Genomic DNA, 24,159 nt, shown 5'->3' on the forward strand with positions numbered 1-24,159 from the left:
ACCTCAAACTCCTGGATCCTGAATCTGATAAAATCAGGATACAGGATAGAATTCTCGTCTCTCCCTCCTCCCAGATTTCTAGTCTCAAACCAGTCTTCTCCTACTCTTCAGTCCAGGATGTTAGAGGGTGTCCAAAATCTTCTCCATTTGGGTGCCATTTCCCGTGTTCCTGTCTCAGACAGGGCAAGGGTCACTATTCTTCCGTTTCTAGTACAGAAACCAAATGGCTCATATCGTACAATCATAAACTTGAAGTTCCTCAACAGGTTCATTGTGTACAAAAAATTCAAGATGGAATCTTTGAAAACAGCAATCCCAATGATTGCCCCAGGAGCTTTAATGATAACTATGGATCTAAAAGATGCATATTACCATGTACCGATTCATGCAGATTTTCAGAAATATCTCAGATTTGCAGTGCGTCTCAACGAGGAGATTCTTCATTTCCAGTTTGTAGCCCTCCCGTTCGGGATTGCATCAGCCCCCAGACTTTTCACAAAGTTAATGGTGGATGTAATTGCCTCTTTAAGACTAAAAGATATTGTCATCATCCCATATCTGGACGATCTACTTATATCAGCAGGTTCTCCAGAGCTTCTAAAAATCCATCAACATCAAGTAATCTGTTCGGATCTAGTTCCGAGCCACACAAAATTATTTCTGGGAATGACTCTGGACTTTGTATTGAGAACCACATTCCTTCCAAGGGAAAAAATTACCTCTCTTCAAGAGAAAATCTCAAAATTCCAGAGGAAAAAGTTGGTTTCAGTGAGGGAAGCCATGTCCATACTGGGCTCCATGACTTCTTCTATCCCGGCCGTCCAGTGGGCTCAGTTCCACTCACATATGCTGCAAGCCCTGACTCTGTCAGTATGGGACAAAACCCAACTTTCCCAAGAAAATACATTTCATCTATCCCCCAGGGTATCGAGGTCTCTGAATTGGTGGCTGAAAAAAGCAAACCTTCAGAGGGGGGTTTGTTGGTTCCCAGACCAAACAATTATAATTACAGATGCGAGCGCTTGGGGCTGGGGAGCACACATAAACCAACAATACTTCCAAGGTCAGTGGCCTCCTAATCAGCAAAAGTTCTCGTCAAACTACAAGGAGTTGAGAGCGATATGGGAATCTCTTCAAGCCGCCAAGCATCTGGTAGTAAATCAGATCTTAAAGGTGTATTCAGACAACTCTACGGCAGTAGCGTTCATCAAACACCAAGGTGGCACAAAACACAGAGCGCTACAAGCGATATCTGCAAGAATTTTTGTTTGGTCAGAAGCAAATGTAGCCTCCATCACGGCAGTGCATTTAAAGGATTTCCTGAGTCTGAAAACTTTAGACCCAGGGGAATGGTCCCTAAATCCCCTGATTTACCAGTCTCTAGTAAACAGATGGGGAAACCCATGTATAGATCTGTTTGCATCTCGAACGAATGCGAAAGTGGAGAGATTTCTTTCTTAGAACCCAAGGGACAGTTCAGAAGCAGTGGATGCTCTAGCCCAAGCTTGGAACTTTCCTCTTGCCTATGCGTTCCCTCCAATTCCTTTAATTGCCAGGTCACTAGCGAAAATTCGAGACAGCAGGCTGACGGTAATATTTGTGGCTCCCTTTTGGCCAAAAAGGGGCTGGCTCTGCCTTCTGAAAAGTTTGGCCATAGACCACTCTTATCCCTTACCTCTGATGGCCAATCTTCTCCTCCAGGGACCAGTTTCGCATCAAGGAATTCAAAATCTACAACTCACGGCTTGGATTTTGAGGAGTCGATTTTAAAGCAAAACGGTCTGTCAAAAAGTAATTGCTACACTTCTAAAAAGTAGAAAACCTTCTACATCTAAAATTTATATTAAGATCTGGAACAAATTTGTGGACTGGATGTCTCCTAAAGGATTGAATCTTTCCAAACCTAATATCCCCTGTATCTTAGACTTCTTGCAAGAAGGGTTTGAAAAGGGTTTATCGGTAAGTACCCTTAAAGTCCAGGTGGCGGCTTTAGGGGCAGTATTTGATCAACAAATAGCTGATCATCGCTGGATAAAACGGTTCTTTAGGGCCTTAGTCAGAATTAAACCTAGGATTCCAGTACGGACTACTTCCTGGAATCTGAATTGGGTCCTTTCAGGACTGACAGTCACTTCTTTCGAATCTTTGGAAGAAATCTCCCTAAGATTTTTTACTATAAAAACCGCTTTCTTGTTTGCTATAACAACTGCTCGGAGAGTGGGGGAGATCCAAGCCCTGTCAATTAGAGAACCTTACATGAATATTTCAAACGACGGAGTGACGCTGAGGTTGGATCCGGCCTTTTTACCAAAAGTTGCTTCTAATTTCCACAGATCACAAGAGATTGTGCTCCCTTCTTTCTGTGACAATCCTAGGAATGAGCAAGAAAGAACTTTTAACACTCTAGATGTCAGGAGATGTCTGTTAAGATATCTAGAAGTAACTAATCCTTGGAGAAAGGACGACAACTTACTTTTACAATTTCAGGGGCCTAACAAAGGCAAAAAAGCCTCAAAGGACTCTATTGCGAGGTGGCTAAAAACGGTCATCTCTGAAGTTTATGTATCTAAAGGGGAACCAGTCCCGAAAGGACTTAAAGCTCACTCTACTAGGGCCATATCTACTTCATGGGCTGAAAAATCTGCTGCTTCTATAGATCAAATCTGCAAAGCTGCCACCTGGTCTAGTTCCCATACTTTCTTTAAGCATTATACGCTTGATCTTTCAGATAGTCAGGCTCTTTCCTTTGGTAGGAAAGTTCTACATACTATTGTCCCACCCTACATTTTTTATTTGGTATTTCTCTGGTGGCTGTCATGGTGGACGAAGAATAAAAATCAGACTTATGACTTACAGATAATTCGGTTTCTTTGAGTCCACCATGACAGCCCCTTCATACCCCCCCTTGTTATATTATTTTATTATATTTGTGTTACCTATTCATCTTATCCTGTCCCTAAAAGGTAATTCTTAAAACACTGAGGAATGGTGGGAGGGGAGGGGCTTTTAAACTCTGTTCCTGTTCCTATTAGGTCCAAGGGGACCATCTCTCTGGTAGCTGTCATGGTGGACTCAAAGAAACCGAATTATCGGTAAGTCATAATTCGGACTTTTTTATTTCCCCCTAGAACTCTTACCTATATGAGAAGAAAGGTTAGATAAAGACTTTATGCTACCTACACTCCAGTGAATGAGTTTGGCTGCAGGATACTCAAGAGGACAAAGGGTTCATATTATCAAAGGTTACTTAAACATTAGCATTCCTTTATGTTCTGCTTGCACGACTTTCAGATAAGAATAGCTAAGTATTACAAACTTAGTTTTTTCTCATAGCTTTCAAGGGGTTGTTCACTTATGACAACATTAATTCAGCAACAACTCCCCTTTCCACCAACGAGGAGCTGATTGAGGAGTCCTCCTGGCTCCAGCTAATAAAAGGGTTCTAACCATGCTATATGCCTAGAAACGGCATGTGGAGGGAGGCTGTGCAAACTACAATTCTCCTTTAAAGGGAATGTTTAAATCAGATTTTTATGTTTACCATATTTATTAAAGGGTAACTCATTAAAACAACCGAAGCCCAAACACAGGAAGTGCAGCCTGGAGTGCTGAGGGGTGTGTGTCCAACCTCATCCAATCATAGCTCCTCTCACACTTAACTGCCATATGCTGTTGATTGGTCACACCCCCCTCAGCACTCCAGGCTGCACTTCCTGTGTTTGGGCTTCGGTCCAAAGTCTGTGTATGAGATGGGGGGGAAATGTACTCTTGAGCTTTTTTAAGACCAAATAAAACATAGAAAACTTCATTTTTGTAAACAAAGTATATTAGAAATATATATATTTTTTTTACCATAAGGAGTGCAATAGCAAAAATTTGTTTTAATGAGAGTTACCATTTTAGGTGAAAAAGGGCTCAGTCCTCAGGTGTTAAAGAGGTTTCTGTATACATGAAAAATTATTTAGCTGTTACCCAGATGTGATGTTTTAGGCAGATAAAGTGAAGGGGGCTGGCTTGGTTAGTAAATTTAAGGCTGGGTTCACATCACGTTTTCTCCCATACAGGAGCGCATACGGCAGGGGAGAGCTAAAACCTTGCGCTCCCGTATGCCTTTCTATGCGCTCCCGTATGTAATTCATTTCAATGAGCTGGCCAGAGTGAAACGTTCGGTCCGGTCGGCTCATTTTTGCGCCGTATGCGCTTTTACAACCGGACCTAAAACTGTGGTTGACCACAGTTTTGGGTCCAGTGGAAAAGCGCATACAGCGCAAAAATTAGTCGACCGAATGTTTCACTCCGGCCAGCTCATTGAAATGAATTACATACGGGAGCGCAAAGAAAGGTATACGGGAGCGCGAGGTTTTAGCTCTCCCCTGCTGTATGCGCTCCTGTATGGGAGAAAACGTGATGTGAACCAGCTCTCAGCCAGGCTGCACATTACAGAGTGTGGAGAGAAAATTGTTTGCCTGTATAGAAGTGGAAGTCCCTGGACTTTTATTAAAGTACCAGAAGTTTAATTAAAGGGGGTTTCCAAAATTACAGTATTGATGGCCTATCCCTCAGTATTCAATTGATGGAGGGCCTACTTTTGGCACCCTAGCTACTTATCCTCTGCTCCTTTTACAAACCATAAATTTTATTTTTCCATCTACAGACCTATGAGGGTTTTTTTTTTTTTTTTGCACGACCAATTGTTCTTTTGTAATAATACTTTTCATTTAAAAAACAACCATATGCAACTTTTGGGAGGCTTTTGTTTTTCCACAGTATACTGTTAAACTAACATGTTCTCTTAAAGGGGTACTTCGGTCCTAAATCATCTTATCCCCTATCCAAAGGAATAGGGGATAAGATGCCTGATTGTGGTGTTCCCGCCTCTCGGGACCCCCGTAATCTTTCATGCAGCACCCCACTATCATCAGCCACCGGAGCGAAGATCGCTCCGGGTCTGATGAATCACAATCACAGGGCCGGAGTATCGTGACATCACGCTCTGCCCCTTCAATGCAGGGCTATGGGAGGGGGCAACACAGCCACCATGCCCCCTCCCATGGGCTTGCATTGAGGGGGCGGAGCGTGACATCACACGGGGGCGGAGCCGTGATGTCACGATCCTCGGTCCCCGTGATCGGGATTCATTAGACCAGGAGCGATGTTCGCTCTGGAGGCTGATGATAGCGGGGTGCTGCATGAAAGATTGTGGGGGTCCCAGCGGCAGGACCCTGCAATCAGGAATCTTCTCCCCTTTACTTTGAATAGGGGATAAGATGTCTAAGGGCCAGAGTACCCCTTTAATTCTGTTGGTCAATGCAATAAAAAATAAAAAAATCCAATTTAGATAGTTTTTTCTATTTATAAAAAAAAAAAACAGTGCCTTAAATTGTCCTTTTCTGACCCCTATAACTTTTTTTTTTTTTCGTATACAGTGCTGTTTGAGGGCTCATATTTTGTGCTGTGTTCAGTAGTTTTTACTGGTACCATTTTGTTTTGGGACTTTTTGACTTAGTTTTTATTATTTTTTTTTTTTCCTGATCTATAATGTGAGCGGAAATCTGCATTTTTGGCATTTGGTATTTTATTATGCATACACCGTTTGCTGTGAACAATTATGTTGTATCATGTGATGATACCGTATTTGTTTTATATTTATGTATTTTATTTTATTTTAGTGTGTGGGGGGGGGGGGGGTAAATAGAAAAAAAGTGATTTTATTAGGGGAATGGCTATTATATAAATTTAGAAACTTTTTTTTTTATTTAGCTCTTTTTAAGTCCACATAGGGGACTTTTTATATGCAATCATTAGATTGCATTCACTATACAATGCTATGGGTATTGCATAGTATTATACAGTGTGATTGACACCCCTCTAATACAGCCAGACTGCATAACTGAATCCGCATTCTGGTGGCTTTAGGCAGGTAAGGTAACCCTCCACCACCGTTTTAGCTTATCCGACGCCCATGATTAGATTGCAAGGGTCCGAGGAGCCCCCTGTGCTTACTGGTATGTGGCATTTGATACTTTAGATGCAATGATCTGCATAGACCACAACATCTAACCAGGCTAATGATGGAGAATAGCGGGATTGCCCCTCCCTGTTATTACCGCTGAGTGTTCAGCCATCACTCACTGATATGAATCTAGCAGAGCTGAAGTATTTAGTGGTTTTAAGGTTTGTTTTTTTTAATGGCCAGACAATTTTGCAGGTAAACAGCAGTTTAAGGCCATTCTTACACATAGTAAATAAAGGCAAAACAGGTTTTTATTACATCACAACTGAATGCCTTCATTATGGCTTCCATTTTATAAGACCTTTTGGGTAGGTTCACACTGAGGAAATTTCACCTGGAGTTTCCTTGCTGAATTTCATTATTGCACCACCTGTAACCAGCGCTAATTTCTGGTGGAATTTGCAACTAAAATTCAAAGTCCCATTGACTATTAGGCTTTTCGGAATGAATTCAGCCAAAAGAATAAACACATTTCATCATTTAACGGAGTTAAATTCCGTTATGGAGCAGCCTACCACGGATATCAATGTGAGGCTGCTTCAAGTGGAATCCACTTGGAATTTTCTTTTGGAAAGTCCAAGCAGACTGGTGTGGACAAACCCTAAGGCTAGGGTAACACTACAGAATTTCCGGCTGCAATTCTGCTTTGAAATTGCAGGGAGAAATTCCTGCTTACTAAAATGTACAGTATAGTGAATGGGTTTCCCTTCACAAATTCACACTTCGGAATTTGTGAACGGAAAATCCGCTTGAAAATTTCCACTTGAAGAATATTGTTGTTCATTCTTCAGGCGGAAATACTCGTGGAACACATTGCAGTCTATTGGAGACTGCAGTGTCTGCACGGTCCTAGCGCTGACTGATTCAGTCGGTGCTGGTCGCACTTGGAATCTACGGGCGGAAATTTTCTGCCCGGAGATTCCGCAGTGTGAACCTAGCCTTATGGTTCTGCAACAAAAAAAAAAAGTTAGCTGCTGCAGTCTTCTAAAGGTCTCATAATTCCCCAGTGCCAATGCACTGAACTATAAAACATATTGTTTGGGAGAGCATTTTGTCCACATGTGAAAAAAATTAATAGAAAAGTTTTTTTTTCCTAAGTCCCAAATTTTATTAAACAAGTGAGTGAAATAAATGATTTCCCTCCCACACAAGCACACAGTGATTGACAGCTATCCTTGTACACAAACTCGTACAGGAAACCTGACAATGATGGGATGGGAAACCTGCTCCGAGTTACGCTACCATTGATTTGAATAGGTCCACGGACAGTCCGCAATGGTGTCAGATTTGCCGACTGTCCGCGGACCCATTTAAATCAATGGTAGCGTAACTCGCTACTAGCGTGTGAACACATCCTAAAACAGTGTCAGCAGCTCCGTTCATGTCCGAAAGCTGAAATATTTCCTTTAAAGTAGTTATTCAGTTTAGGAATAACTCCTAAACTGATTATGATCTTCCCTTTGGCGCCCCAGCTCTTCCAATAAATGAAGCTTTGTCGACTCTGGCATAAAGCGAGGCTAAAATGAGACACTGTCGTCTATGTATCTGTATCTATCCCAGCGCTTATGTTGAATGGACGCTGAAACCATGCTTATCCATGTTCAGTGCTAAAATTTGTGTAGCCGTGGTTCTCAAATTTTGTGCAACCCCCCCCCCCCCCCCCCTCAAAAAAAAAAAAAAAAATGTCATGTTTGTAAAAAAAATTATCCCTTCAAACACTAAGGGGCACGGAGTTGACTGGCTTTCTATACATCATTTTGGCAGTTTTTCTTTAACTATTTATGACCTTCTATTTTGGACCCAGTATTGTGATTAGATAATCCACAGCCATAAAATCTTCTTCTGCATCTCACATCTCTGTTGGCTTTAAAGCTACAGTATTTGTTTCTAAATAAATAATTCAGTAGGCAGGAAGAAGCCACAATAACACATGCTATATGTTTCCTATTTTCTGAGAGTTCTTCCATTATATTCTCTAATGCAGGCTTTCACAAGCAGTGCTCAGAATCCATGTTCAAATTAAAAAAGTATTAAATATACGTATTTTCTCTTTTAACCAGCAAACAAAATCCAGATTTTTGGCATCCGCAGAAATAATGAACAGGTCCTTAGTTTCTGCAGATTCTGCTCGGAAATGCATTGCCGGCTATTAACACAGCGCACTTCCGATCAGTCCTAGACCCCTTGGAAAATGCAAATGCATGGAATGTCCGCCCGTGTTTTCTGGGCAGAAATTCTGTACATTTTCCACTGTGTGAACATAGCTTAATGGTACTATCCCCTGATAAAGTTCTTTGTATGTAACATCTGTTTAGGCGCTATTGAAATGACTGGGTCTGCTACAGTATACATCTGCATCCCGTTCTTGACAGGATGCAAAGGGATAACTATGACGAATGGAGAAAACACAATGTGAATACCTTCCTTAGACTGTGTAGGCTACACCCCAATCGGTAACACAATTTTATATATATATATATATATATATATATATATATATATATGTAACAAAAAATGTTCCAGAGTTATATTATGGAAAATACACGTATTTACTAAAACAGGCAAGTCAAGAGTGCTGATAGATCCTTTTTAAAGTGTACGTTCTGCATAGCCCTCTCACCAGCTCTGCAAAGTTTGGTGAGATGTTGCTCGTTTTGGAAAGTATGGTTGCCGAGGTAACCGTACTTATGCTAGGCCTATTAAGGAAAGGACTCGCTTAGCGTTCAACAGCTGCACCATCCAGTTTGAACTGACGGGAGATCAGTGTAATTGCAGTATAGCACAAATTAGGCATACAATCAAGTCAAATAAGCAAGAATCATTCACTAGTATTACTTTATTTCAAATAAGGGTCCAATTCTCCTAACTGTGACTCTTTTGCAATACATAGAGAATTTGTAATCCTGTCCCCACAGTTAATGGAAGAGTGTAATATTGGTTACTCAATAAATATAGATAATGGTTATTCAAATAAATTGATTAAAAAAAAAGACATAATAATAATAGTAGTAATAATAATGAGGGGCATTTACTAATCTTTTACTATGTAGTCTGTTTTTTACCCTGTTTTTTTCTACTTCATTTTTGACTATGTGCGACAAATTTACTAAATTGTTGCACGGCATTAATAAATTTGGCACACACAGGCAAAAGTAAGAAATTTACTTCATGTAGTAGAAAAAATAGTCTGTTCCTTTTTCCTGCTGTCTGAATAGTTTTGGCTGCTAGGTTTCCTTCTGGATCTTTTGTTTTTGAGTTTTTTTTTAGCTTTTTCACCACATCTAAATAATTCAATAACTACAGTGGTCCCTCAAGTTACAATATTAATTGGTTCCAGGAAAACCATTGTAAGTTGAAACCATTGTATGTTGAGACCATAACTCTATGGAAACGTGGTAATTGGTTCTAAAGGCACCAAAATGTCATCCAAAATAGGAAAAAGTGACAAAGAAAAATAAGTAGATAACTGATATAGATAAAGCAAATCCTTACATATAAAAGTAATAAAGATCTGCTGGGAGCTGGAAATCACTGTCTATGTCAGTGTTTCCCAAGCAGGGAGACTCCAGCTGTTGCAAAACTATAACTCCCAGCATGCCTGGACAGCCAAAGGCTGTCCGGGCATGCTGGGAGTTGTAGTTTTGCAAAAGATGGGGCCACCCTGCTTGGCAAACACTGGTCTATGTAGAGGACAGGAGCTTCAGGGGTCCTGTACAGTACAGGCAATGTCCCAAACAAGTAATGGAGTCGCCCTCACCTGGTGTCCAAAAGAGCAGCTAACCCTGATACAGGTAAAGTGTACAGAACATGTAATACCAGACACCAGTCAGTGCATACACTTCAGTAATACAGGGGTTTTACCAGTGAATGCCCATTTTGATTGGTTGGTTCTTCCAGCCATTGACACGTTTTACAGATCTGGACTGTCTGTAGCATTGTATGTTGAGTCTGGTTTCAACTTACGATGGTCCAGAAAAGACCATTGTATGTTGAAACTATTGTATGTTGAGGCCATTGTAAGTTGAGGGATCACTGTAAATTGTAGTCATGGCTCAGAAGTGGTAAACGGTGTTTAGTGTGTGCGTGTGTGTTTATTACATTTTTTTAACAGTTTTTTTCTCCCTAAATGTACTTACACTTTTTTTTTTTTTTTGGTTACTTCTTCTACAGATCTGTGTATCCTGTGGACTCCTTCGGATTCGGTGGACTACTTCGATGACCAGCGTTTTTCTTTGCTTGATGTTAATAAAATGGTTAACGAGGGCTTGTGGGGGAGTGTTTTTTGTAATAAATTTTTTTTAAAACCTGTTGTGTTTTATTTTTATTTTACTTTACTAGACAGGCTTAGTAGTGGAAGCTGTCTTATAGACTGAGTCCATTACTAAGCCGGGCTTAGCGTTAGCCACAAAAACAGCTAGCGCTAACCCCCAATTATTACCCCGGTACCCAACACCACAGGGGTGCCGGGAAGAGCCGGTACCAACAGGCCCGGAGCGTCAAAAATGGCGCTCCTGGGCCTAGGCGGTAACAGGCTGGCGTTATTTAGGTTGGGGAGGGCCAGTAACAATGGTCCTCGCCCACCCTGGTAACGTCAGGCTGTTACTGTTTGGTTGGTATTTGGTTGAGAATAAAAATAGGGGGACCCTATGCGTTTTTTAAATATATTTAATTATTTATTTAAAAAAAAAAAACGCATAGGGTCCCCCCTATTTTCATTCTCAGCCAAATACCAACCAAACAGTAACAGCCTGACGTTCCCAGGGTGGGCGAGGACCATTGTTACTGGCCCTCCCCAGCCTAAATAACGCCAGCCTGTTACCGCCTAGGCCCAGGAGCGCCATTTTTGACGTTCTAGGCCTGTTGGTACCGGCTCTTCCCGGCACCCCTGTGGCGTTGGGTACCGGGGTAATAATAGGGGGTTAGCGCTAGCTGTTTTTGTGGCTAGCGCTAAGCCCAGGTTAGTAATGGACTCTGTCTATAAGACAGCTTCCACTACTAAGCCTGTCTAGTAAAGTAAGAAAAAAACAACAGGTTTTAAAAAATTTTTATTACAAAAAACACTCCCCCACAAGCCCTCGTTAACCATTTTATTAAAATCAAACAAAGAAAAACGCTGGTCATCGAAGTAGTCCACCGAATCCGAAGGAGTCCACAGGATAAACGGATCTGAAATGAGAAGAAAACAAAAAAATGGGTTAGTACATTTATTATCACCTGCTCACACATCTCCCGCCCCGCATGACTACAACTGCCAGCATGCCCTTACAGTAAGGACATGCTGGGAGTTGTAGTTGTGTGGTGCAGGAGATGTGTGGGCAAGTGACAAGCTTGTCCCCTGCCCCCAGCTGCAGGACTACAACTCCCAGCATGCCCTTACAGTAAGGTGGGGCGGAGGCCGGGCACAGTGTTTCCCAACCTGGGACTTGTAGTTTTGCAACATCTGGAGGCACCCTGGTTGGGAAACGCTGTTTTAGGCCAGTGTTTCACAACCAGGGTGCCTCCAGATGTTGCAAAACTACAAGCCCCAGCATGCCTGGACAGTCAAAGGCTGTCTAGGCATGCTGGGAGTTGTAGTTTTGCAACATCTGGAGGCAACCTGGCTGGGAAACACTGGCCTAAAACAGTGTTTCCCAACCAAGGTGCCTCCAGATGTTGCAAAACTACAAGTCCCAGCATGCCTGGACAGTCAAAGGCTGTCCAGGCATGCTGGGAGTTGTAGTCTTGCAACATCTGGAGGCACCCTGGTTGGGAAACACTGGCCTAAAACAGTGTTTCCCAACCAGGGTGACTGTTTTAGGCCAGTGTTTCCCAACTGTTTTAGGCCAGTGTTTCCCAACCAGGGTGCCTCCAGCTGTTGCTAAACTACAACTCCCAGCGTGCCTGGACAGCCAAAGGCTGTCCAGGCATGCTGGGAGTTGTAGTCTTGCAACAACTGGAGGCACCCTGGTTGGGAAGCTTGCGCAACTTACCGGCTTCCGTAGGATCCGGCTTCCGTAGGATCCAGCGCTGCAGCGCTGGGAGTTGTAGTCTTGCAACAACTGGAGGCACCCTGGTTGGGAAGCTTGCGCAACTTACCGACTTCCGTAGGATCCAGTGCCGCGCGACGATCTCCGACAGCGATCGTCGCTGGAGCCTCGGAAGGGTAAGTGAACTTCTTCGCCGGTCCCCTTCAGCTGTTTAGTTTTGCAACAGCTGGAGGACTACAGTTTACAGACCACAAACCAGTGGTCTGCAAACTGTGGCCCTCCAGCTGTTGCAAAACTACAACTCCCAGCATGCCTGGACAGCCAATGGCTGTCCAGGCATGCTGGGAGTTGTAGTCTTGCAACATCTGGAGGCACCCTGGTTGGGAAACACTGTTTTAGGCCAGTGTTTCCCAACAAGGGTGCCTCCAGCTGTTGCAAAACTACAACTCCCAGCATGCCCGGACAGCCAAAGGGTGTCCAGGCATGCTGGGAGTTGTAGTCTTGCAACATCTGGAGGCACCCTGGTTGGGAAACACTGTTTTAGGCCAGTGTTTCCCAACAAGGGTGCCTCCAGCTGTTTCAAAACTACAACTCCCAGCATGCCCGGACAGCCAAAGGGTGTCCAGGCATGCTGGGAGTTGTAGTCTTGCAACATTTGGAGGCACCCTGGTTGGGAAGCTTGCGCAACTTACCGGCTTCCGTAGGATCCAGCGCTGCACGACACTGCCGCGCGACACTGCCGCGCGACGATCTCCGTCAGCGATCGTCGCTGGAGCCTCGGAAGGGTAAGTGAACTTCTTCGCCGGTCCCCTTCAGCTGTTTAGTTTTGCAACAGCTGGAGGACTACAGTTTACAGACCACACACCAGTGGTCTGCAAACTGTGGCCCTCCAGCTGTTGCAAAACTACAACACCCAGCTTGCCCTGACAGCCAAAGCCTATGGCTCTCAGGGCAGGAGCCCGGGCTGACATTACAGTGCAGCCGCCCGGGCTCCTCATACGGTCTCCCCGCTACCCCCCTTGTCTCCCGCCCGGGCTCCTCATACGGCCTCCCCGCTACCCCCCCCCCCCCTTGTCTCCCGCCCGCGCCGCTCAGCTCCCGCTGCTACAAGACTACAACTCCCAGCGTGTCCTCACTGTAAGGCCATGCTGGGACTTGTAGTCTTGCAACAGCAGACAGATGGGAGTTGTGTGGCGCTGGCAGGTGAGAGGGGGGGGGGGGGGATATAAATCACTGCAGTGTCCCGGTAGCGCAGTGAGGGTAGCGGGGAGAAAGTATGGCGGAGCCCAGGCGGCAGTAGCTTTTCCTGCTCCATGTTGGAGCTGGAGTAAATTTAGTCAATTTTTATGGCCGTTGCGACAGTTTATTGCGCAACTGCGACTGTCTCAGTTAATAAATTCATGACCACTGCAAGTAAAAACTGAAAACTTGCGTAAATTAAGCGGGAAATTTTTTTTTTACTTTCTAGCTCTTGCTAGGGAAAGTCGCACAATTTATAGGGTAGGCGCAATTGCGACAATTTTGCGCAAAAAATAGTCAGAAAAAAATGACTAAACCCCTTAGTAAATGCCCCCCAATAAGATTAAAAAAAGCAGAAGCTTGCTGGTGCAAATTCTGAACGTTGTTGCTGGTGATTCTTGGGTTCCTGATGGATCCTCAGCTAGTCTGCTGTAGCGGGAAAGGAGGATCCAATAGCTGGATCCTGTATAACTGTGATGCCTAGAAACCTCTTTCAAGTGCAAGATAATGCACCTGCTGCGTAAAAACCCTCAAGCAGAATATATAATATTTGACACAGTCCTGACCTCAGTATCTAAGGAAAGGGATTATTTCAGAAGACTTAAAGGTAGGAAGACAATGTAATAGAACAGCAGGAAATGCTAGCAGAATGCTTGGCTGTATAGGGAGAGGTATAAGCAGTAGAAAGAGAGAAGTGCTCATGCTGCTGTACAGAACACTGGTGAGACCTCACTTGGAGTATTCTGCTCAGTACTGGAGGCCATATCTCTAAAAGGATATACCGTAGATACTCTAGAGAGAGAGAGTTCAGAGAAGAGCTACTAAACTAATACGTGGATTGCAGGATAAAACTTACCAGGAAAGATTAAAGGACCTTAAATGGGCACTGTCAGATACAAAAACTTTTGATATGTTGTAAAGCATGTAAAACCAATAGTTTTTGGAATTGCTGTCAATAGAAAATTTTCAGTGTTTCATACTGAAAAAGACGGTGAAACAACTCCCCCCCCCCCCCCCCTCCCTTCCTGCTTGGACACATACTAGTCCTGCTGTGTCCATGCATCATCACCACATCATGGACACACTTCCTTGATTGACAGCTGTGAGTGCAGGGCTCCTAGTTGGAGGAAAAATCCTCCCACTGTCAGCTTGTGTCCCGCTACTGTCAGTGAGGGCAAGCTGTGAGTTGTAGTTTTGCTAATGCTAGGGGAGATGTGAGCAGACAGCATACAGAGGGAGGGGGCGGAGACCTGTACAGTGAGGCCACACCCCTCCCTTTGAGAGGAATTCAGACTAGTGAGCTAAATTAAGTGTAATAAAAAAAAAAATAAAGGTGCTAGACACACAAAAATTTAGATGTACATGGTCAGGATTAGGTATTGAGTGATATATAAAAAAAATACATTTTTTGGTTGGATTTGACGGGTACACTTTAACATGTATAGCTTGGAAGAAAGAAGAGACAGAAGGGATATGATTGAAACTTTTAAATACATAAAGGGAATCAACACGGTAAAGGAGGAGAGCATATTTAAAAGAAGAAAAACTACCACAAGAGGACATAGTTTTAAATTAGAGGAACAAAGGTTTATGCAGTAATATCAGGAAGTATTACTTTACTGAGAGAGTAGTGCATGCATGGAATAGCCTTCCTGCAGAAGTGGTTGCTGCAAATACAGTGAAGGAGTTTTAACATGCATGGGATAAGCATTAGCCTATCCTTCATATAAGATAAGGCCAGGGACTATTGATAGGATTCAGATTATTGGGCAGACTAGATGGGCCAAATGGTTCTTATCTGCCGACACATTCTATGTTTCTATGTTACTGTGTAGAAATTACACACATGCTCATGGAAGCAACATATAGCTGTCAAACGTAAGGCTGATACCTAGAACTGTCCATGGTTCTTTTATTCATATTTATCTGGTTTTAAATTCATATTAATTTGATTTAAATATTGTCCATTATTATTTTAGAACTGTAATGTAATGTTTTGGGGCTGGACTGAAAACCGTGGTATACTACGATTTTCAGTCCAGCCACAAAACTGGATACGAAGAAAAAAATTAGCCGACCCGAATCACTATCTGACTCCGGTCGGCGTATTTAAATGAATACGGGACCGCCCGGTTTTGAAATTTCCCAGCCGGATTCGGCAGCCGGATCTCGCAAACATGGTATGAAATGAATGCACCCTAAGCATGTTTTTTTCTATTGTAAAGATAAAAAGGATCAAATTGTACATGTTTCTATTCACAGTATTTAAGAAATTTGCATAAACTAAAAGAAATATAATAAAAGTAATATTACAACACATGTCCTACTTCATGGGGGAGATTTATCAAAACCTGTGTAGAGGAAGAGTGGTGCAGTTACCCATAGCAACCAGATTGCTGCTTTAACTTTTTTTTTTTAAAGGCCTTGGAAGACTAAAAGAAGCAATGTGATTGGATGTATTGTTGTCAGGGACCTACCAGGGGACAGGGAGAGTGAGCCCTAAACTGACCCTAAAACCGCTCTCCCTGCTTACTTGCCCATCCGCCCTAACCGGTGGATCAGTAACTGGGTGCTGGTCCCTCCCTGAACTAAAGTGCAGGGGCCTAATAGAACACATACTAATAAATAGTCGGTCACAAACCAAAAACATACAGGAACATAGAAGTCCATAGTATAAAAGTTCAGAGGACACTATAGATAAGCGGTCATGAACAGAACTCCAAAGATCTGAATAAAGAACTAGTATACATAGAGTTCAAAACACCAGACAGGAAAACGGATAAGTCTGAACATACTCCAGAACAAAACAGGAATAAGCTTTATCCCCTAGAAAAACCTCCGGTAGACACAGTAATAACAATACCATCTGAGTCCCCACGGACAGGTAAATGGTATCTATCGCTAAACAGGAATTATTGCAATCCCACATAAAACCTCCAGTAGACACTGAGTCCCCATGGAAATGTAACAGGGATGCCTAGATACACAGGATATATTTATAGAACACTGTTCACACTGAACACAAGACAGAAATAATTGCAAACCCTTCAGAACACCTCCAGTAGATGCAGGACTAACAATACACTTTGAGTCCCTATGAACAGGTAACAGGGAAGCCAACATAGGACACTGGACACTCCATTCCACTTAAGGACGTAGCCATTAATGATAAATCCAAATAGACTACTGGCACATTCCTCAGTGTGGTCAGAAGCTGACTCAGTAGGAAAACAGAAATATAAAAAACAGAACTTCATATGGACGGATACAAGAGAAAACACACAGAACACATAGCAAATCCTAAAACAGACTAAACAAACACAGATTAAAATCCACTATAAGCATGCCACCTAACCATGGCTAAAATTAGAAAATGCATGCTAAGACAATGATGGTAGATTAAAAGCTCAAATAAAGGGTTTCACCAAGAACTCCATGCAGCATGTCCAGCATCTTAGCAAGTCAGGATATAATTAAATCAATCACCAGCCTAGACTGGGCTGACAGAGGCATTAACTAATCTCTGACCAGGGAACATAAAACTGTTCACACACAAGTAAATCCAAATGGCTGTGTAAACACAGACATAGACAGGCATGACAATTGATTAACTGTACCACTTTTCCTTTTGAAGAGGTTTTGATAAGTCTTCCCCCCCAAGATAGTTGGTTTGACCTTGCAAGATGCACAAGGTTGTTAGTGTCAATTAAATTCCTTCTTCTGTCTATAAGGACCCTTGCACACTACAGAATTTGCGATCGTAATTATTAATGGCATCCTGCTGCACTGTGCACATTACGGAGGTCCTGTCGGGAATTTTTGAGGTGGATCCAGATTCCGTACAGAACTGCGTTGTAGTCAATGGGTGGGGAATAATGGCCGTGCAGCAATTCTCGCTAATTCGGCCAGAAACCGTTCCAAGTGGAGATGCCGAGCAGAATTTCTGTAGTATAAAAGTACTATGCTTCATATAGAGAAGGAAATATGTGCATCCTGAGACAAGGATTTCAAACAATTTCTAGATGGGTTACTAAACAGTGAAGAAGCATAGTAGCCAATATTGCAAGACTGAAGTATGTAGATCCACTGCCACAGAATCTTACAAAAATATTAATTGAGAAACACATTGTGAATCTGGCTTAATATAAATTCTGTTGTGCATTCCAGCATAAAATCTCACACCATCTGTAAAACAAGGTGGTGGCAGTATGATGGTTTGGGTCTGTTTCACTGCATTTGTCTTGTATCAGATTTAATAAAGGCCATGTACAGTAGTATGTGCTCTGATCTATAGTCGGGCTTGAAAAATTGTCAACCCATCAGAATTTTCTATATTTCTGCATAAATTTGACCTGTAACTACATTAGATTTTTCAGAAGTCCCAACGGTAGATACAGAAAACCAAATCAAACAAATGAGTAAAAAATATAAGACCTGGCCATTTATTATCTATTAAGAAATATAATCCAATATCCCTTTTTATGGCTTAAAGGGGTACTCCGCCCCTAGACATCTTATCCCTATCCAAAGGTGCCGCGCTGGCCGCTCCCATAGACTTGCATTGAAGGGGCGTGGCCGTGAATGCACGAGCCTCCGCCCTGCATCGCCAGTCATCCGGCACAGAGCGAAGTTTGCTCCATGCACCCGATGGCTGGGGTGCCGCAGCTGAGCAGCGGGACCCCCGCGATCAGACATCTTATTCCCTATCCTTTAATGATGTGTACCTTTTTCTTTAAGTATCTGGTGCGACCCCCTCCCTTAACAGTAACTGTATCTAAACATATATCTGGTAATTGTTGACTAGTCCTGTACATTGCTTTGGGATAACTTTAGCCTATTCCTCCTGTACAAAACAGCTTCATCTCTTGTTAGTAGGTTTCCTACGATGATCTGCTCACTGGTGGTCCTTCCACACCTTTTCTATTGGATTGAGGTCAGGACTTGGCCATTCCAATGCTGTAACTTTATTCTTTTTTTTTTATCCATTCTTTTGTAGAATGACTTGAGTGCTTATGGTTGTTGTCTTGCTGCATGACCTACATTTTCTCGAGATTCAGCTCATGTGTAGATGTCCTGACATCATCCTTTAGCATTTACTGGTATAATTCAGAATTTATTTTTCCATCAATGATGGCAAGCCGTCCTGGCCCAGATGCTGCAAAAGAGACCCAAACCATGATACTGCCACCACCTTGTTTCACAGATGGTATGAGCTTTTTATGCTGGAAAGCACAACACCATTATATTAAGGCAGATTCACAATGTGTTTCTCGATTCATTAATATTCTGTAATAGAGTGACGGTGGATCTTGATGCTTCAGTCTTTCAATATTGGCTACTGTGCTGCTTCACTGTTATGTAACCTGCAGAAATTGTCTGAAATCCCTGTCCCAGGATGTACACATTTCCTTCCCTATTGATACGAGGCATAGTAGTTTTAGAGACAGATGGAGGCATTTCATTGACACTAACACTTGTCTGAATTCAGCGAGGCCCTGTTATTACCATTTTATAGATAAAAGGAGGCATTTCATTGACACAAACAACTACCTGGACCTTGATAGATCCACAAGATTTATTTTGTTGTATCTTGGTCCATATTTCTGTTGATTGTTGTGGGGTAATGATTTTGAATGGATATTTTGCAAAACTATATGTTCTCCTATAGGTAGGGTCATCTACTCCGTACATGGTATGATGTGGTGACAGTTCCATTGGCTCATCCCCTTCTGTCCATTGTATATCTCCTTATTTGTGTCCGGGATTGATATATATGATCCAAGAACAAGGAAGCAGTAGGGTAAAAATTTTAAATTTTTCTAAGGGGGTATATATTTTAATTGGTTTATCATTTAAAAGTTACGTTTTAGTGTTGTGCTCTGATACATGTCCGACAACTGAGAGTTGACAATTTCCAAGTGCAGCAGGAAATATTTATTTTCTTCACACCTCAGAAACATTAGAGCAAACAGAAACACATGAGTCTTTTACTGTCACTTTGGTTTGTGATCTTAACCACTTGACAGGCTGTAGGGTCGCCTTCGCGCTTCGGACAGCAACATTTGCTTCCTTTAGTGTTTTATGACCTAATTTAACCAGATGTATTTTAAACCATTTCATGTGTCATGTGAATATGACGCTATAGAGATATCTATGCATAATGTTGTTTTCATTAGAGAAATAGAGGGAGATTTATCAAAACCTGTCCAGAGGAAAAGTTGCCCAGGTGCCCATAGCAACCAATCAGCTCACTTCTTTCATTTTTAACAAGGCATCTGCAAAATGAAAGAAACAATCTGATTGGTTGCTATGGGCAACTATTCATTTGCACAGGTTTTGATAAATCTCCCCCAAAGTGTTTAGTGTTTGTTTTTACAATTTTTGCAGAATTTTTTTGACTGTATGGCAGAAGAGTTTTTTTTCTGTGCGCACTCTGTTTATCTCATATTTATCTATATAAAATTATATAGCATGGCTACATGTTGGCTTTGATCTTATGGCTGAAGCCGGCATAGAAAATCACTGAGCATTTCAGCTTTGGATGGCACCAAGGTTGTAGCTTAAATGGACACTGACAGATATAAAAACATTTTATATGTTGTTCATATTGGCAAAACAATAGTTTTTCTAATATACTTCTTGAAAAATTTTTTACATTTCACTGCCTTTGAAAATCCAACCACTAGGGGTCTCCATACCTCTTGGGCCAGTGATGAGTCCCACAGCAGCATGAGTGTGTCCAATGGTCATGGACATGAGATGGCAGATTGACAAGGCTGCAGGAGGAACACAGCCTGCAGAAACACTGTTTAACACAGTTTTACCAATCATGTGCCTTCAGCTGTTGCAAAGCTACAACTCAAAGCATGCCTGGACAGTCAAATGTTGTCTGCGAATTCTGGGATTTTTAGTTTTGCAAAAGCTGTAAGCACATAGCTGAAGGCACAACTGCTGCGAAAAAGAGAGATCCAAACACTGTAACTCCAACTATTCCAAAACTATTCCAAAAGTATTACAGGACTGGCAAAGAATGATACACATAAATTACATAGGAACAGAAAATGTATGGAAAAAACTACTGTACTAATTTAGGAAGATGTTCGTTGTACACTCACCATATTGTCTTTGGTGGTAAAGTACAGGCAGTCTCCAATAATCATTGTGTGTGTGTGTGTGTGTGTGTGTACAGCATAAAACCAGAGAGGAAAGGGTTACAGAGCAGGGCTACCAGGCTCCAAAGAGCAGTGAGTCAGCAGAGTGAGGGAAGGGGAGGAGTCATCACAGTGCAGGCAAGAGCCTGACACGCCCCTTCCATTTGAGAAGATGAGAAATACATTGAGCAGCTTTAATATTCATTTTTTTTTTTTTTTTGGGTGACATATCAGTTATAGATACATAAAAACCAGGATTAGGTACAGAGTAACATATAACATTTTTATTTTTATTTTTTGTGGGACAGGTACGCTTTAAGGTCACTTGGCCTCATTTATCAAAACTTCCTAATGTAAATTCTTGCCTTCTTGCATTCATAGCTTTGTTTCTATTTCTTAAAAAGAATGTAGCACCAAGATACAGTTACTGAAAGGTTGTTTTTTTTTCTAATCTTTTTGATTGTATTTTTTTCAATTTAATTTTTTCTCTTTTATTATGGGGGCAGCCATCTTACCTGAGTTTTTTTCACAGCATTTAGGTATATGCTTTCCAGCAAGTCCCATGGACATAGGCATCAATAGTCTGAAGCTGTTCCATTCACATAAATTGAAAGGTTTCTGAACATGCTTTGAAACATTTTTAGAGGTCATTCTACAGGATGGTGAAAGCTGATCTGTGAGCAACAGCTATTGTGTTTACCTCTGTTATCTATCTGCTGGTTGTTACCTTTCACTGTACTCCTTTCTGTGATAAGGAGAACACTGCTGGAAAGTAAACTCCTCAAAACAGTATGTCACTTACTTTTAGGCCTAGTGATCAGCTTGGAAACTCCAAGATTTGAGGATGATTCATGGAAAGTTAGGAAGAAATAAGCAAAAATTCCTTAAAAATTTGTTTGACATAAAATCTTAATTTAAACAATTAGGTAATTTTCTGATGACACATTTTCTTTAAAAGGAAACTGACATCTATTTACATTAAATCCGATACTTAGGGTTATAGTGCTGGTGAACCGGATTCAAATAAGGTACAGTATATCTATCCGTAGTGCGATCCTGGGGAGAGATCTGTTATAACCCTGAATTTCTAATATGATAATTGCTGGCTTTGAGCAATAAAGGCTAGATTTGGCATTACCAGCATTCCTGCCTCCATCCCCTGTGCTCCGATACTCGTTGCCCACCTCTTAAATATTTATGAGACCTCCTTCCCCAGGTGAGCATGAGGCTGGTGGGCATATCAGTGCAAAGGGAAAAAATTAAGACCCGTTATTAGTCTCCATTGCTAATATATTCATTGGCTTTGTGCAATGGAGGCGGGAGCGTCCACCTCCATTGTGCAAAGCCGATGATTAAAACCAACACCCTAAAGTAGAAAAATTAGGACATGTTCAATACTTATGTAAGTAGCTGTATGTTGCATGGGATAGGGTCAAAATAAAAGAAGAACCTGTATTCCTCTGCCCAAATGCACTGCAGCTGCCTCACTGACCATTTCCGTCCTCTTAACGTCTTCCAGGTTGCTGATGATGCATTGTCCCCACAGGAACTGCCCTGCTTAGCAACTCGCTGGCCACAGTGTCCTGCCTTAGTCAATTATTGATTTAACAGGGCAGTTTCTGAGGGGATGACACAATGTCAGCATCGCGGATGTAGCCGAAAGGACTGGCAGCATCAGCGAGGCAGGTGAGTATAGGTTGATCTTCACTTTTACCCCAGCCACTTAATGATTTTTCTTTTCCTTTTTCCTTTTTTTTTCTCCTCTAAGGGGGTTGTCTAGTGACAGGAAAATGTTTGATTGTTAATGGAATGTAAAATTATTGAACTTACTGATATACTTAAAGCCAAACACCCTATAGATCCCGTACAGAACAAGTACAGTACAATTTGCGGACGCTATGGTACGGACGAAGGTGGGGAAGTGCTGGTCTCCGCTGGGGATGAAATGTGTAATGTACCGTAGTTTATTATGGCAGAGGGGTGGAGGGCACTCTAGGAGTGTGGAGGACGACGGGGGAAGGGGAGGATGGGGGGCTGTAGCAGTGTGGAGGATGGAGGGGGCTGCAGGAGTGTGGAGGATGGGGGGCTGCAGGAGTGTGGAGGATGGGGGGCTGTAGCAGTGTGGAAGATGGGGGGGTGCGGCATCCTCCACATTGCTACAGCCCCCCATCCTCCACACTCCTGCAGCCCCCCCCCCAATAAATAAATAAGCCCTACCCTGAAAATAAGCCCTAGTGTGTTTTTTGGGACTAAAATTAATATAAGACCCGGGCTTATTTTCGGAGAAACAAAGTAGTAAGTTGGGCAAAGAGCAAAATTATCAAACACAAAGCCCCCTTGTCCGCTCCCTAAAACTTAACTTTTATTGTCCTAAAAGTAAAAATGATAGGATGTGACCTCCAAAAAAAAAATAAACATTACTGTCTTCTCGTCTCCCCCCTTTGTGTCACAGTTGTTCTTCTCCTCTCATCTCCCCTCATTGTGTCACAGTAAGTACTGTCCTCTCATCTCCCCCATGTGTGCCATTGTCCAGTCTAAGTGTCCACTCATCATCTTCTTTTTTTTTTAAAGACTAACTTACCTCTGCCTCTGTTCCCATGCTGATCCCCGTTCTGCCTCTAGTGTTAAGCATTGGATGTCTTTGGTCGGTGCTTCAGTGTTCAGCAGCGGACGCCTCACATTAATTCAGTCAGTGCTTCGGTGTCACATAACTGCTGCAGCCTCCATGCTCCTGAGTAGGGAGCATTACCTCAAGGACGCTGGTTGGCTGTGGTGGTCACCTGACCAGAGCGCTTACATAGGAAGAATGTAGTTCAGGTGTCCTATTCTGTAGTAGGGCTGTAACTAACGATTATTTGTATAATCAATTAATTGGTCAAATATACTGCTCAAAAAAATAAAGGGAACACTTAAACAACACAATGTAACTCCAAGTCACTCACACTTCTGTGAAATGGATAAGGGAAGAAAATGACCCATGCATCAGGCGCTGTTCGGATTTCCAATATAAATGAGATCCAGATCCAAGTTTAGCATTAATGGGGTTCTCCGTTGCTTACACATCTTATCCCCTATCCTTTGCCTGATCGCGGGAGTCCCGCAGCTGGGGACGCCCGTGATCATGCACGCGGCACCCCGTTTGTAATCAGTCCCCGGAGCGTGTTCGCTCTGGGTCTGATTACGGGCAACTCCCTCAATGCAAGCCTACGGGAGGGGGCGTGATGGCTATCACGCCCACTCCCGTAGGCTTGCATTGAGGGCCGGAGCATGACTTCACATGCCGCCAGCCCTGTAGTCGTCCGTAATCAGACCCGGAGCGAACACGCTCCGGGGACTGATTACAAACAGGGTGCCGCATGCATGATCATGGGCGTCCCCAGCTGCAGGACTCCCGCGATCAGGCATCTTATCCCCTATCCTTTGGATAGGAGATAAGATGTGTAAGCACCGGAGAACCCCTTTATAGTAGGCACTATGTTTATTTGGCACACCAATGACGCGTTTCGGAGGTGGCACCCTCCTTCCTCAGATTGGCACAGATCCACAAAATTTTATGTGGGATCCCATTAGTAAATGATCCCCAATGTTTGCTACTTTGGCTAACTTATGGGTCTGACAGGGTTGCAGTTATTGGTCACCTTTTTTCTAGGAATCTGTCAACCATATAGTAAGTGCTGTTTCATCTGGTGATGACATCTTGAAGAAGCTTATGTTCCAATGTACTCATGTTAAATTTAACCCCTTAAGGACACATGACATACTGGAACGTCATGTGTCTGCTCCCGATCTA

General features: G+C 42.6%; 1 protein-coding gene across 4 annotated transcripts in view; it reads left to right on the forward strand.

Annotated features, from left to right (window-relative positions):
- The window catches only part of USP32 (ubiquitin specific peptidase 32), a 252,360-nt gene that overhangs the window by 34,191 nt on the left and 194,010 nt on the right, over positions 1 to 24,159 (forward strand). Inside the window, exon 1 of one of the 4 annotated variants that reach the window (XM_056556714.1) lies at positions 3,153 to 3,242. The exons of the other annotated variants lie outside the window; for them this stretch is intronic. Coding sequence (XP_056412689.1) covers positions 3,191 to 3,242 — 52 coding nt within the window. The 5' untranslated portion in view covers positions 3,153 to 3,190. Of the gene's footprint in view, positions 1 to 3,152; positions 3,243 to 24,159 lie in introns of those variants that run through there. 4 annotated transcript variants of the gene reach the window in all.

Source organism: Hyla sarda, chromosome 2 (assembly GCF_029499605.1).
Source record: "Hyla sarda isolate aHylSar1 chromosome 2, aHylSar1.hap1, whole genome shotgun sequence".
Lineage (NCBI taxonomy): Eukaryota > Metazoa > Chordata > Amphibia > Anura > Hylidae > Hyla > Hyla sarda.